Source organism: Perca fluviatilis, unplaced genomic scaffold, assembly GCF_010015445.1.
Source record: "Perca fluviatilis unplaced genomic scaffold, GENO_Pfluv_1.0 PFLUV_unplaced_scaf_2, whole genome shotgun sequence".
NCBI lineage: Eukaryota > Metazoa > Chordata > Actinopteri > Perciformes > Percidae > Perca > Perca fluviatilis.
Window position 1 is genome coordinate 10,433 of NW_024375613.1, and position 13,364 is coordinate 23,796.

The 13,364-nt window shown below is 39.6% G+C and overlaps 1 pseudogene and 1 gene segment (V, D, J or C); one reads left to right on the plus strand and one right to left on the minus strand.

The window, feature by feature from the left end:
• Positions 1-242: 242 nt before the first annotated feature.
• Positions 243-757, plus strand: LOC120555132. The segment is given in 2 exon segments: positions 243-294; positions 402-757. Coding segments are annotated over 2 exon segments (375 nt in total).
• A 3,639-nt stretch (positions 758-4,396) lies between these two features.
• The window catches only part of LOC120555118, a 95,011-nt pseudogene continuing 86,043 nt past the window's right edge, over positions 4,397-13,364 (minus strand).

Sequence of the window (13,364 nt, forward strand, 5' to 3'; positions counted from 1 at the left end):
TTATTGAAAGATACTAATCAATACTCTGATAAAGTGATTGATCCATTGATGAACAGCATCATCAGAGTAATCCAAGTCCCTGTTGGAGTCAGTCAGAGCATTTCCATAGAGAGCCACTTTGCATCAGCAGCACCATGCTCCAGTGCTCTGGGAGAGTTTATAGTCCTGAGAGTTGAACACTGGATGACTGACAGCTGTCCTTCATGACAACAGAAGACACAGAAATCCTCCTCATCAAAAACATGACTTTGATCTCCGTCCTCATCTGGACTCTCCTCTGCTGCTGCTTCACAGGTAAAGTCCAGAGAATCAAACTCCTCTCCTCTATCAACATCCGTCCCTCTGAAATGAAGCCGACTAAACCGTGACGCTGCTTTATGTTTTTGTCTCTGTATCCTCAGAGTCCAGAGGCCAGGTCACAGTGACTCAGCCTGGAGCAGTGAGCTCTGCTCTGGGAGGCTCCGTCTCCATCAGCTGTACGACCAGTCAGGATATTCCTTCTTACCACTATTTAGCCTGGTACCAACAGAGAGATGGAGAAACTCCTAAACTGCTCATTTACTATACTAGCACTCGACAATCAGGGATTCCAGATCGTTTTACAGGCAGTGGATCAAACTCTGACTTCACTCTGACCATCAGTGGAGTCCAGACTGAAGATGCAGCAGTTTACTACTGTCAGAGTTGGCATTACATCAACAGTCAGGATGTGTTCACACAGTGAAAAAGCGTCGTACAAAAACCTCCCTCAGTCAGACTGAACAGAAACTGAACTGACTGCTGCAGCTGGAAGCTACTGCAGAGACTGATACACTTCACTGAGGACACACACACACACACACACACACACGCACACACACACACACACACACCCACACACCATGGTTCAACAAAAGGGAGACACACCATCATTAAGTTTCAAAAAATATATATATTTTAACAAATTAACTTTAACTAATGTATGGGCTGTGGATACTAGTAATGTCAGTTTGTGTGATGTGCATGAGTGGTAAATATGTGTGTGTAAAGGTTGATAGGAGCAGATTAGAGAACTAAAGCAGACGGGAGAGGAGCAAAGCTGCAGCAGAGTGGAGAGTCAGCCAGAGAGAGGGCTGCACTGCATCCAGACTTAAATAACCTCCTGCTACTGGGAACATCCTCAGCTGTTCCCAGTTGCTCTAACCATCATCTGCAGAGAGAGCACAGACAGCTGAATCACACAGCTAACTCAAGATGACACCATCCATTCATATCACATTACAATCTCATGTTCATTCTTGACTTTGGAAACAGCAAAACTATCTCTTCACAACGTCCATCCAGTAGCTGTTGTTGAGCTTTTAATCATATCACATACTTTTCCTCAGCAGATGTTATTAAAATGTGGATTCCCATTCCTCTCAGCATTTGTGAGACTTCTTGTCCACGTTGTCCTAGATGTTAAAATATTCCATGAGAACTGGGTGAACTCCGTCTGCTGAGGAAGATCATGGGATTGGATCAAGCCATCAGTCTGGAGTTTCGGCCGTTTCAGTGGAAGTGGCTCTGGAACTGACTTCACTCTGACCATCAGTGGAGTTCAGACTGAAGATGGAGGAGATTATTATTGTCAGCAGGGTTACAGCTTCCCGTTCACACAGTGATACAACGTCGTACAAAAACCTCCTCAGCTGGAGAGGAACTGATCTGACTCAACAGCTGCACACAAACTACACCACTACATGATTTATTATCATACATTTATAAGTTAGACCACAATAACACTTCCAGCATAAACACATTTTGTATATTTCTGTTAAATATAGTTTGAGGACTATTTTTGTGCAGTTTGTGGGTTAATGTAAAATTGCTCAAAGTCAGAATCACAACTGTATAATTCCAGCTCTTCTACCAATATAGTCTAAGTATCAAATCAAATAATAAATCAATTTAGATTTAGTTAAAAATAGCTAATGAATGCTTAATTTGTACTTTTTATGTTGCTTTGACAATGCCGGAAACTTGATATAGTCAAACTCAAAGAAAAAGAATTTCAGAATGTCAATTGTTTTTATTTTTTTTTATAGAATTCTTAAATTTTAACAAAAAGTGACAACACATATTGAACAAAGTGAACACAGCATGGTGGAACTGATAGGTCACTTCCCCTCAAGTCCCCTACCTACCCGCAAACCAACCCAGCACAGGTCTGTCATGCCTGCTCCTGTGTCGAGTTATTGTGTTACGTTTTGTTCTCACTGTTGTAGGTTCTTTCCATGTCTGGTTTTATTTGAAGGTTTCTGTTAGTGTTCTTGTTCCCTTCCTGTTTGTCTTTTTCCCTCCATTGTGATTACATGTCCCCGCCCTAATGTGCTGCACCTGTGTCTCATTGTCTCACCTGTTTTGTGTATTTAAGGTCAGTCTTTCCCTTACCCCAGTGCGAGATCGTCTGCTTCCTTTGTGTTCAGCCTTCAAGCGTGTTCCTAGTGTCCTGTTTTGTAGTTTCTTGTTTCCCTGGATTTTGACCACTGCCTGTTTTTCGGATTACCCTGTTTGCCTGCCGATTTTGACACCTTTGCTTGTGAGTTTATTGAGTCTCCAATAAACTGTTTTTTTTGGCATTTTACGTACCTGAGTTGTGCATCTGTGTGTCCATACATCTGTGTGCGTGATAAGGTCCAAAATGGGGACAGACAACACAGACCCATGCACACTGACAGACACACACCAGTAAGGACACACGACATCCAACATATAAAAGCAAAAAAGATAGATAAACTAAAAGAGAGAGGAAAGAAAACAACAGCTGGCGTCAAATGCAGCAGTTCAGAAGGAGCTCAGTCAAAGAATTTCAGCTTTTAACAAAACTTTAACCCTTGTGTTGTCCTTCGGGTCCCAGTGACCCAAAGGACAACACAAGGATTATGTACTTCCGTTTACTTTGTTGAGAATTGCTCTCTAAACAAGGGTTAATACAGCACCTTAGTTCTTGTTTGTACAGCATTTTGGTCAGCTTAAACTGTGTTTAAATGTGTTCTAGAAATAAACTTTACTTACTTAACAAGAAACAGGGTTTAGAGAGGAATTCTCAACAAAGTAAAGGGAGGTACATAATCCTTGTGTGGTCCTTCGGGTCCCAGTGACCCGAAGGACCACACAAGGGTTAATTTATTTCATGTTATAGATTATAAAGTATACTTGATGCATTTTATTAAACTCAAATATCAATGACACTATGCAATTTATCACTCAGACATTCTGAGTGTGTTGTACTTAACCCTTGTGTTGTCCTTCGGGTCCCAGTGACCCGAAAGGACAACACAAGGATTATGTACTTCCATTTACTTTGTTGAGAATTGCTCTCTAAACAAGGGTTAATACAGCACCTTAGTTCTTGTTTGTACAGCATTTTGGTCAGCTTAAACTGTGTTTAAATGTGTTCTAGAAATAAACTTTACTTACTTAACAAGAAACGGGGTTTAGAGAGCAATTCTCAACAAAGTAAAGGGAGGTACATAATCCTTGTGTTGTCCTTCGGGTCACTGGGACCCGAAGGACAACACAAGGGTTAATTAGATCATCTTGACAACTATGACTCAGCACAATTCAGTACAGAGTAAAACACTACAATTATTTGTTTTCCAAAATCTTCACATAGATTATTAAAAACCTAATGATCTGACCCTGAGACAAACTCAGATATAAGATGATGATCATTTCATACTTCACAAATGAATTGAAATAAATTATTCTTAAATGTAGTTTACAAAGATTCTTTATACTTTCTGGACATTTCTAAAAAGCTTTCAACACGAGAGTTATAGTAGTCTATAGACACATCTAAAAACAATTCATCATAGTAAACACTTCATTTAGGAGATACATAGTATATCTGAATTTCCTATATACTATAAATGTATATTCTAAATATTAAAATAATCATCTTTTCTACAAAAACTAATTTTAAATTACTGCAGTGAAGCAGTTTCTGAAGTCACATAAGCTTTAAAGAATTTGGAATAAATGAGGGATTTACTTCTATCTTGTCTGGGTCACATTAATGATTATTTGATTAGTTTTGTATTTTCAAAATATATTAAACATGCTATTATCTTACCTTATAGTTTCTTTCTCGAGAAATTTCCAGGCAGTTTTACATTAAACTAAATTGAGTTTAACATTTCTAGATTGTTGGAACTATTAAGGCAGATATCTGTTTATTTTACAATAACAGACATGGAAACAACTGATTTGATGAAAAGTATTTTATTGTGTTAAAATAATGAAAATTAAAACATGCAACACACTTTATCAATGAAACATGTAATCAGACAGTGAGTGAGGGGAAAGAGATAAACAGAGAGAGAGAGAGAGAGAGAGAGAGAGAGAGAGAGAGAAAAAAAAAAAAAAAAAAATAGCAGAGAGCAGACTGAGATCAGTATCAGAGTGAAACCAGTAGCAGAGTCCCAGTGAGTCAGGTCAGGACTGGGAACACTGGTCTCTCCTCAGTGTCTCTGAGAGTGGAGTCTGGGAGCCCTGGGTGGCCTCACAGGTCACAGAGCCCACCTTCTCCCACTGGTCTTTAGGGAGCCTCAGGGTGCTGCTCCAGCTGTATTTGCCGTCCTTCCCCAGCACCCCGGGGCTCCTGCTCTCCTCCCAGCTGCTGCTGCTGCTGCTGCCGTCCACCTTCCAGGCCAGACTCCAGTCTGAGGGGAAGCCCTTGTTGGCCAGGCACATGAGCGTGGCCTTCCCCTGCAGCAGCTCATCACTGGAGGGGGGCAGCACCGTCAGGGTGGGACGGACATCACCTAGGAGACACCAATCAGCTTAGAGGACAGGGACCACACAGCTGTCAATCAACCAGCAGACACTTGGACACCTTGACTGTGTGAGAGTTGGTTTTCTCCTTTAAGGAGTTTCTGTCAGATGGTTTTTCTGCTCCACCAGTCACTCACTCACACATTGTTTCACTTCCCTTTAAGAAGCCTCTCATGCAAATCAGCACAGAGAGAATCATCTCCACAATGAGCTGATATATATCAAACTATACACTGGAAATAAAATGTCAACTTTTGGACAAATCTTTAAACCTCCAAATCAAAATCATCACCAACCTAACTATACATTACTTTAAAGTATTTACTATAATAGAAACAAATCCAGAAAATGAGCGGACAACATCAAATGTCCTTCATGTGGATTTCGATCATCATTACCAAACTGTTCAAATAGTTTTCAAACTTTGAAACAATACATGACACAGTAAAGAGATGTTGCACATTTTCAAATACCGATCTTTATCTTTGCTCTGTTCAATTGTTTGAATATTCGAATCTTCATTTGCTTTAAACAGTTATCATTGATGTGGAAAATTAAAAATGAATCTTGTAGAACAGGTTTTCAGTTTTATCTTTTCCACACTTCAAGTCATTTAAATTTCAGTTTGACAGAAATGTGTAAAGAAATGTTTAGTGAAGCTGCTCTGACGTTAGTCTCCACGATAAAAGGAGGAGAAATAAAAACATTAATACTAAAAGTAAATAAAAATATATTTCCTCAACTTTAAACTAAATTTAAAACATTTCTTTACAATATCTACAACATAATTTTTTAGTATTTGTGGAGAAACTTACTTCCAACATTCAGTCTGGTTCCTCCACCAAAAGTCCACCACAGTGATACAAAGTCATTGAGCCGCCGTACAAAAACCTCTCACTGTAGAGAGACACGGCTCTCTGACTTTGACACAAACAAACTCACCAAAATGAGGCTGTTTGTAAAATCTCGTCAAATGAAAAGAGAACTGACAATAACACAGTGCTGCAGATTTCCTTAATGCATGTTTCTTCTCCTGCAATTAATTTACATAAGACAGAACACATTAGATTAGATTGAGTTTATTGTCCACTTCAGTGGAAATATGTGTTTGGCTTCTCCCAAAGTACAGAAAAGGTAAACATAATGCACATAACACAGCACACGATTAAAAACATACAGAATATACAGAATACCATATACAATAGTGAACAGGTAGGTAGCAGCAGATAAATTCTATGAATAATTCAACAAATTAAATCTTATAAAATAATAAGTGTTCAATTCTGTGTTCAATGGCTGTATGGCATAGGGAATAAAAGACTTCTTCTAAATGTTCCAGCAGGTCCTTGGGACCCTAAATCTAACATTTACTATACTCTGATAAAGTGATTGATCCATTGATGAACAGCATCATCAGAGTAATCCAAGTCCCTGTTGGAGTCAGTCAGAGCATTTCCATAGAGAGCCACTTTGCATCAGCAGCACCATGCTCCAGTGCTCTGGGAGAGTTTATAGTCCTGAGAGTTGAACACTGGATGACTGACAGCTGTCCTTCATGACAACAGAAGACACAGAAATACTCCCTAACACACCAAAACATGACTTTGATCTCCGTCCTCATCTGGACTCTCCTCTGCTGCTGCTTCACAGGTAAAGTCCAGAGAATCAAACTCCTCTCCTCTATCAACATCCGTCCCTCTGAAATGAAGCCGACTAAACCGTGACGCTGCTTTATGTTTTTGTCTCTGTATCCTCAGAGTCCAGAGGCCAGGTCACAGTGACTCAGCCTGGAGCAGTGAGCTCTGCTCTGGGAGGCTCCGTCTCCATCAGCTGTAGGACCAGTCGGAATCCTGACTATTTACACTGGTACCAACAGAGAGATGGAGAAACTCCTAAACTGCTCATTTATAGTACTAGCACTCGACAATCAGGGATTCCAGATCGTTTTACAGGCAGTGGATCAAACTCTGACTTCACTCTGACCATCAGTGGAGTCCAGACTGAAGATGCAGCAGTTTACTACTGTCAGAGTGCACATTACATCAACAGCCAGTGGGTGTTGACACAGTGAAAAAGCGTCGTACAAAAACCTCCCTCAGTCAGACTGAACAGAAACTGAACTGACTGCTGCAGCTGGAAGCTACTGCAGAGACTGATACACTTCACTGAGGACACACACACACACACACCGCACACACACACACACACACACAAATACAATAAATGACCAAGAGTTTGTTGAATAGTCCCATTACAGTTACCAAAACAACGTGTTTCATTATTAGTTTCATTCTGGACACAGACCTGTCTGAGTTTTTTAATTATTATTTTTTTCATCCTGTATTTATCCAGGCAAGTCATGTAAAACACATATACATTTACAATGGCAGCTTTGAAAAGACAAAGCCTCTTAAGGGAGGGTGTAAGGGCTAATAGAGAAATGTCAAATTGTCAGTTAAAAAGATGACAGCAAACATCCAAACATTTCCAACACCTCCACTACTTCCACCCAATCACAGCAAGCAGAACAGAAATGACATACAGTCTAGCACACAAGCATGGTGTCAAACGAGGACAGAACACGAGCAACAAACACAAGCACTAATTCAACATGCAGAGCTAAACAGCAGCAGCAAGACAACACCAATCAGCATGGGGCAACAGGAAACAGCAGACAGATAATGGGGAGGGAATGCTTGTGGTTCCCAAAACAGCCGCATGTATCAGAGAGAAGGTCCATAACAGAGTTGTTAAAAGCTGACATGAAGATACAAGTTTTCAGCTTTAGTGTTTTTTTGCAGATAGTTCCAGTCTTTGGCTGCAGCAGACTGGAATGACGACAGAGAGAAGACAGTATTTGTTTTGGGAACTTTGAACAGAATATGATGAGAAGAACGTGTGTCAACTTATATCCAGAGGTGGGTAGAGTAGCCAAAAATTGTACTCAAGTAAAAGTACTGTTACTTCAGAATAATATGACTCAAGTAAAAGTAAAAAGTAGTCATCCAAATAATTACTTGAGTAAGAGTAAAAAAGTACTTGGTGAAAAAACCACTCAAGTACTGAGTAACTGTTGAGTAACGTCTGATTTATTTTTTAACACAAGCATTCAATCAGATGGACAAAAATACAAAATAAACATCTTTAGGCAAATTATAGTTCATCCAATCAATTGAATACATTTAAATTAATTACAAAATAGCTTAAATTAAAATAATCCAGGTAAATTCAAGTAATTAAACATAAAATCAATAAAATAATAATACATAAAAAAAAATAAGCACAAGTAACACAAATTTCCAAACCTTTATACTTTTTTTACCAGGCCCCTCAGGCAGAACTAGAACAAGGTCATGGAGCTGCTGTTTGGCCCTTTTACTAAGGTCAACATGCCTTCATTAGGAGCCCAGAGGCCCGTTTCAGAAAGCAGGTTTAGTGAAAACTCTGAGTCTGTTAACCCTGAGATGAGGGAAACTCTGGGTTTTCCGTTTCAGAAAGAGAGGTAACTTAACCTCGGAGTCAGTTACTATGGTAACTGAGTCTGTGAACCTAACCTGGTCGGGAGCAGGTTTTCTTCAAGAAACCTCGAGTTTCTCTCAGAAACTCATTTCCTCATTCATTCAGTCTGTATCAGGCGCATTTTAATGCAGTTTGATCTGCATGAATAAAAAAACGTATTGGTTTATGTTAGGCAGATTATAAAACATTTTTTTTCTCAAACATGTCATGTCCTTTTGTCGACGATCCCGTTGATGAAAAAGCTGTATTAATTCACAGAGAGTTGACGTCGGTATTGAGTCCCGACTATAGATGTATTTTCATTTCCACATAACCAATTTGAGAGGTATTTTTTATCACAGTCCATTAGATATGTAGATACCTTATCCTCATATCACTAACATCAACCATCGTGGACAGGCTTTAACATCCCAGCAGATTCTTTGTGTCGCATTACGTTTTTTGCAAACTTTACAACAGTGTAGCGGATCATACTGTAATAGTAAAGACACTGTATGCAGAGCCATCAGAAAAGTGTGACTCGCTCTCAAACGTTTTTTAAACGTTTTTGTAGTGTTCCCTGGACAGTAGAGCCATTAAAAAGAAATAAATTATACATTATAGTTCTGTTAATGATATGGTGCGGCAGCCTCAGAATGGGATTAGTATAGCTTACTTTTTCGCCCGCAGGATTGCACCTAAATGAAATTATAGGTGTAATAACAATTCCAGTTTTCACCAGTAATATTATAAGTTAACTGTGATTAAATATGAAATTAATACACTGTTAATGCGTACGCATTGACTCGAGCAGCAATTTTCTCCCACACCAATTCTCTCTCTTTTGCAGCAGCAGCCGCTGTCTTGCTTTTTTAACGAAATACCTGTTCAAACTCGCTGTTTGTGCGCATGAGTATTTCTGCCGACCCGTTTGTTTGTGGGTGTTACCATGGTGAATCGTAGAATCATGGCTCCATTCATACTGCCTTTTGTGCACGCGCGTAACCCTGAGTGAACCTACTCCGAGTTGATTGAACCAATTCAAATCAGCTGTTCTGGAACCGAAAGCTCAGAGTTTCCATCTCAGGGTAAATCAACTCAGACATCAGGGTCAGACTCAGAGTTTGTTAAACCTACTTCCTGGAACGGACCTCAAAACACTCAGAGAGGAATCACAATTTGCGATGTGAGCACAGATCAAAATATGAGGATAAACTTAATATGCAACAAAAAAAAAAAAAAAAGAGAGCGTGACCATATCACTAAGGTGCCTGATAGATTAATAATCATTAATTAATTTACCACCATCCTAAACTAGTCAAAAGGGTGCCCGTTTTCATTTATATTTTCATTCCTTTTTTTTTTTACGACATTAGGCCTCTTTACGGCAGGAAAACAAAACATGGTTCGGTGGCGATACAACCTGTTGGGTGTAAACAATACACAGAAAATAGCGGCATAGTAGCAAAAAATAAAACACAGGCATAAACACATTAAATCCAAAAGTCAGGCACTGACTGTTCATACACTGACATGGCTCTTTTTGCGACTTCTTACCAGGTTGTCGTAGTACCATCAATATTGAGGAGGCTGATGAAAGGCTAGGATCTAGCCTATAGAGTTCATGGAGGCGTTAGCAGAGGACATAAAGATAGCTTCTGCAGCTTTGTGATCTGTAAAAAGCTGCTCTTTGCCATCAGAGATCACACTGAGGGCTAGATTTATCAAGCCGTTTGCGTCTGTTTCCAGGCGCTAATTGGTCGAAAAAGACGGACGTAACCGATGCGGGCTATTTACAAACAGCGCGCACTTGGGTAAAATCGCAGATTGTCTGCCACATGAGCGAGAAGAGACAAGTTGCGCTTTCAATATGCGTTCGTGGGAGGGTCGTGGGGAAAGTGGGAGTTCCACCCAAAAAGGTGGGAGGATAAGCGCAAAGTGCACCTAATTATATATTCCGTGGTATTTACAAAGACTGTCAGGAAGAGCGCGCCTCTATTCTGCGGGGGAAATTCTCCACCTCTTAAAAGCAGGTCTAAACCAGCCGCAGTCGAGTTTCCTCGTAGACCTTTATGCCGCTGGTGAAATGGCAACAGTAATTTGAGCAAGACGAAGACATGGGCGAGGCTGAAAATATTTTTAACACAAGAATCACACTTTGTCAGTGAACACAACATCATTTAGCGTTACAGATCAAGCAGCCATGCAATATTAGAGTTACTGGAAGAAATCAAAGATGAAATTGAATCTCCCACTCAGCGTTCACATCCCATTCCAGCAGCTGTTAAACTCCTCGCTACATTACAAATATTGGCATCAGGATCATTTCAAACAGTCATAGCATCAGCAGTGGGAATATCGCAGTCTGCACTCAGCCATATCATAGCACAAGTACCGCTTTGCTACAGCGCAATTTACGGTACAGTGGGCGGAGAAAGACGCTGATTGGCTGATGGGTGTCAGGGTTGATAAATACTACTCAAACTGTGGAAGCATAGCGTGCGCTATTACCGAACTCGCATAAACAGACGCAGCGCAAACTGCGCTAGTGTTAGTAAATTAGGCCCTCAGTGTGCAGGGATATCGGAGGGAGAACCTCAACTGGAGATCACGGAGTCTACGCTTACAACTGTATCATTTCAGCTCTTTTACCAATATAGTTAAGTATCAAATCAAATAATAAATCTATTTAGATTTAGGTAAAAATAGCTAATAAATGCTTAATTTGTACTTTTAATGTTGCTTTAAACTTGATCTTGTCAACCTCAAAGAAAAAGAATTTCAGCTTCTTATTTTTTCAACTTTATTTTATTGAATTTTTAAATTTTAACAAAAAGTGACACCACATATTGAACAAAGTGAACACAGCATGGTGGAACTGTATATCCCCCTCCCTCAAGTCCCCTCCCCACCCACAAACCAACCAAGTACAGGTCCAAAATGGGGACAGACAACACAGACCCATGCACACTGACAGACACACACCAGTAAGGACACACAACATCCAAAATGTAAAAGTAAAAAAGATAGACAACCTAAAAGAGATAGAGAGGAAAGAAAACAACAACAGCTGGCATCAAATGCAGCAGTTCAGAAGGAGCTCAGTCAAAGAATTTCAGCTTTTAACAAAACTTTAATTTATTTCATGTTTCATAAATTATGAAGTATACTTGTTGCATTTTATTAATCTCAAATATCAATGACACTATGCAATTTATAACTTAAACATTCTGAGTGTGTTGTAGTTAATTAGATCATCTTGACAACTATGACTCAGCACAATTCAGTACAGAGTAGAACACTACAATTATTTGCTTTCCAAAATCTTCACATAGAGTATTAAAAACCTAATGATCTGACCCTGAGACAAACTCAGATATAAGATGATGATCATTTCCTACTTCACAAATGAATTGCAAAAAATCTTCTCAAACGTAGTTTACTAAGATTCTTTATACTTTCTGGACATTTCTAAAAGCTTTCGCATGCAACAGTTATAGTAGTCTATAGACACATCTAAAAACAATTCAACATAGTAAACACTTCATTTAGGAGATACATAGTATATCTGAATTTCTTATATACTATAAATGTATATTCTAAATATTAAAATAATCAGCTTTTCTACAAAAACTAATTTTAAATTACTGCAGTGAAGCAGTTTTTGAAGTCACATAAGCTTTAAAGAATTTGGAATAAATGATGGATTTACTTCTATCTTGTCTGGGTCACACTAATGATTATCTGATTAGTTTTGTATTTTCAAAATATATTAAACATGCTATTATATTACCTCATAGTTTCTTTCGAGAAATTTCCAGGCAGTTTTACATTAAACTAAATTGAGTTTAACATTTCTACATTGTTGGAACTATTAAGGCGGATATATCTGTTTCTTTTACAATAACAGACATGGAAACAACTGATTTGATGAAAAGTACTTTATTGTGTTAAAATAATGAAAATTAAAACATGCAACACACTTTATCAATGAAACATGTAATCAGACAGTGAGTGAGGGAAAGAGAGATAAACAGAGAGAGAGAGAGAAAGAGAGAGAGAGAGAGAGAGAGAGAAAAGAGAGAGAGAGAGAGAGAGAGAGAGAGAAGAGAGAGAGAGAGAGAGAGAGAAAAAAAAGTGTAGGAGAGAGCAGACTGAGATCAGTATCAGAGTGAAACCAGTAGCAGAGTCCCAGTGAGTCAGGTCAGGACTGGGAACACTGGTCTCTCCTCAGTGTCTCTGAGAGCGAGTCTGGGAGCCCTGGGTGGCCTCACAGGTCACGAGGCCCACCTTCTCCCACTGGTCTTTAGTGAGCCTCAGGGTGCTGCTCCAGCTGTATTTGCCGTCCGTCCCCAGCACCCCCGGGCTCCTGCTCTCCTCCCAGCTGCTGCTGCTGCTGCTGCTGCCGTCCACCTTCCAGGCCAGACTCCAGTCTGAGGGGGAAGCCCTTGTTGGCCAGGCACATGAGCGTGGCCTTCCCCCGCGCGCAGCTCCTCACTGGAGGGGGCAGCACCGTCAGGGTTGGACCGGACATCACCTAGGAGACACCAATCAGCTTAGAGGACAGGGACCACACAGCTGTCAATCAACCAGCAGACACTTGGACACCTTGACTGTGTGAGAGTTGGTTTTCTTCTTTTAAGGAGTTTCTGTCAGATGGTTTTGCTGCTCCACCAGTCACTCACTCACACATTGTTTCACTTCCCTTTAAGAAGCCTCTCATGTAAATCAGCACAGAGAAGATCATCTACACAATGAGCTGATATATATCAAACTATACACTGGAAATAAAATGTCAACTTTTGGACAAATCTTTAAACCTCTAAATGAAAATCATCACCAACCTAACTATACATTACTTTAAAGTATTTAGTGTAATAGAAACAAATCCAGAAAATGAGCTGACAACATCAAATGTTCTTCATGTGGATTTCGATCATCATTACCAAACTGTTCAAATAGTTTTCAAACTTTGAAACAATACATGACACAGTAAAGAGATGTTGCACATTTTCAAATACCGATCTTTATCTTTGCTCTGTTCAATTGTTTGAATATTTGAATCTTCA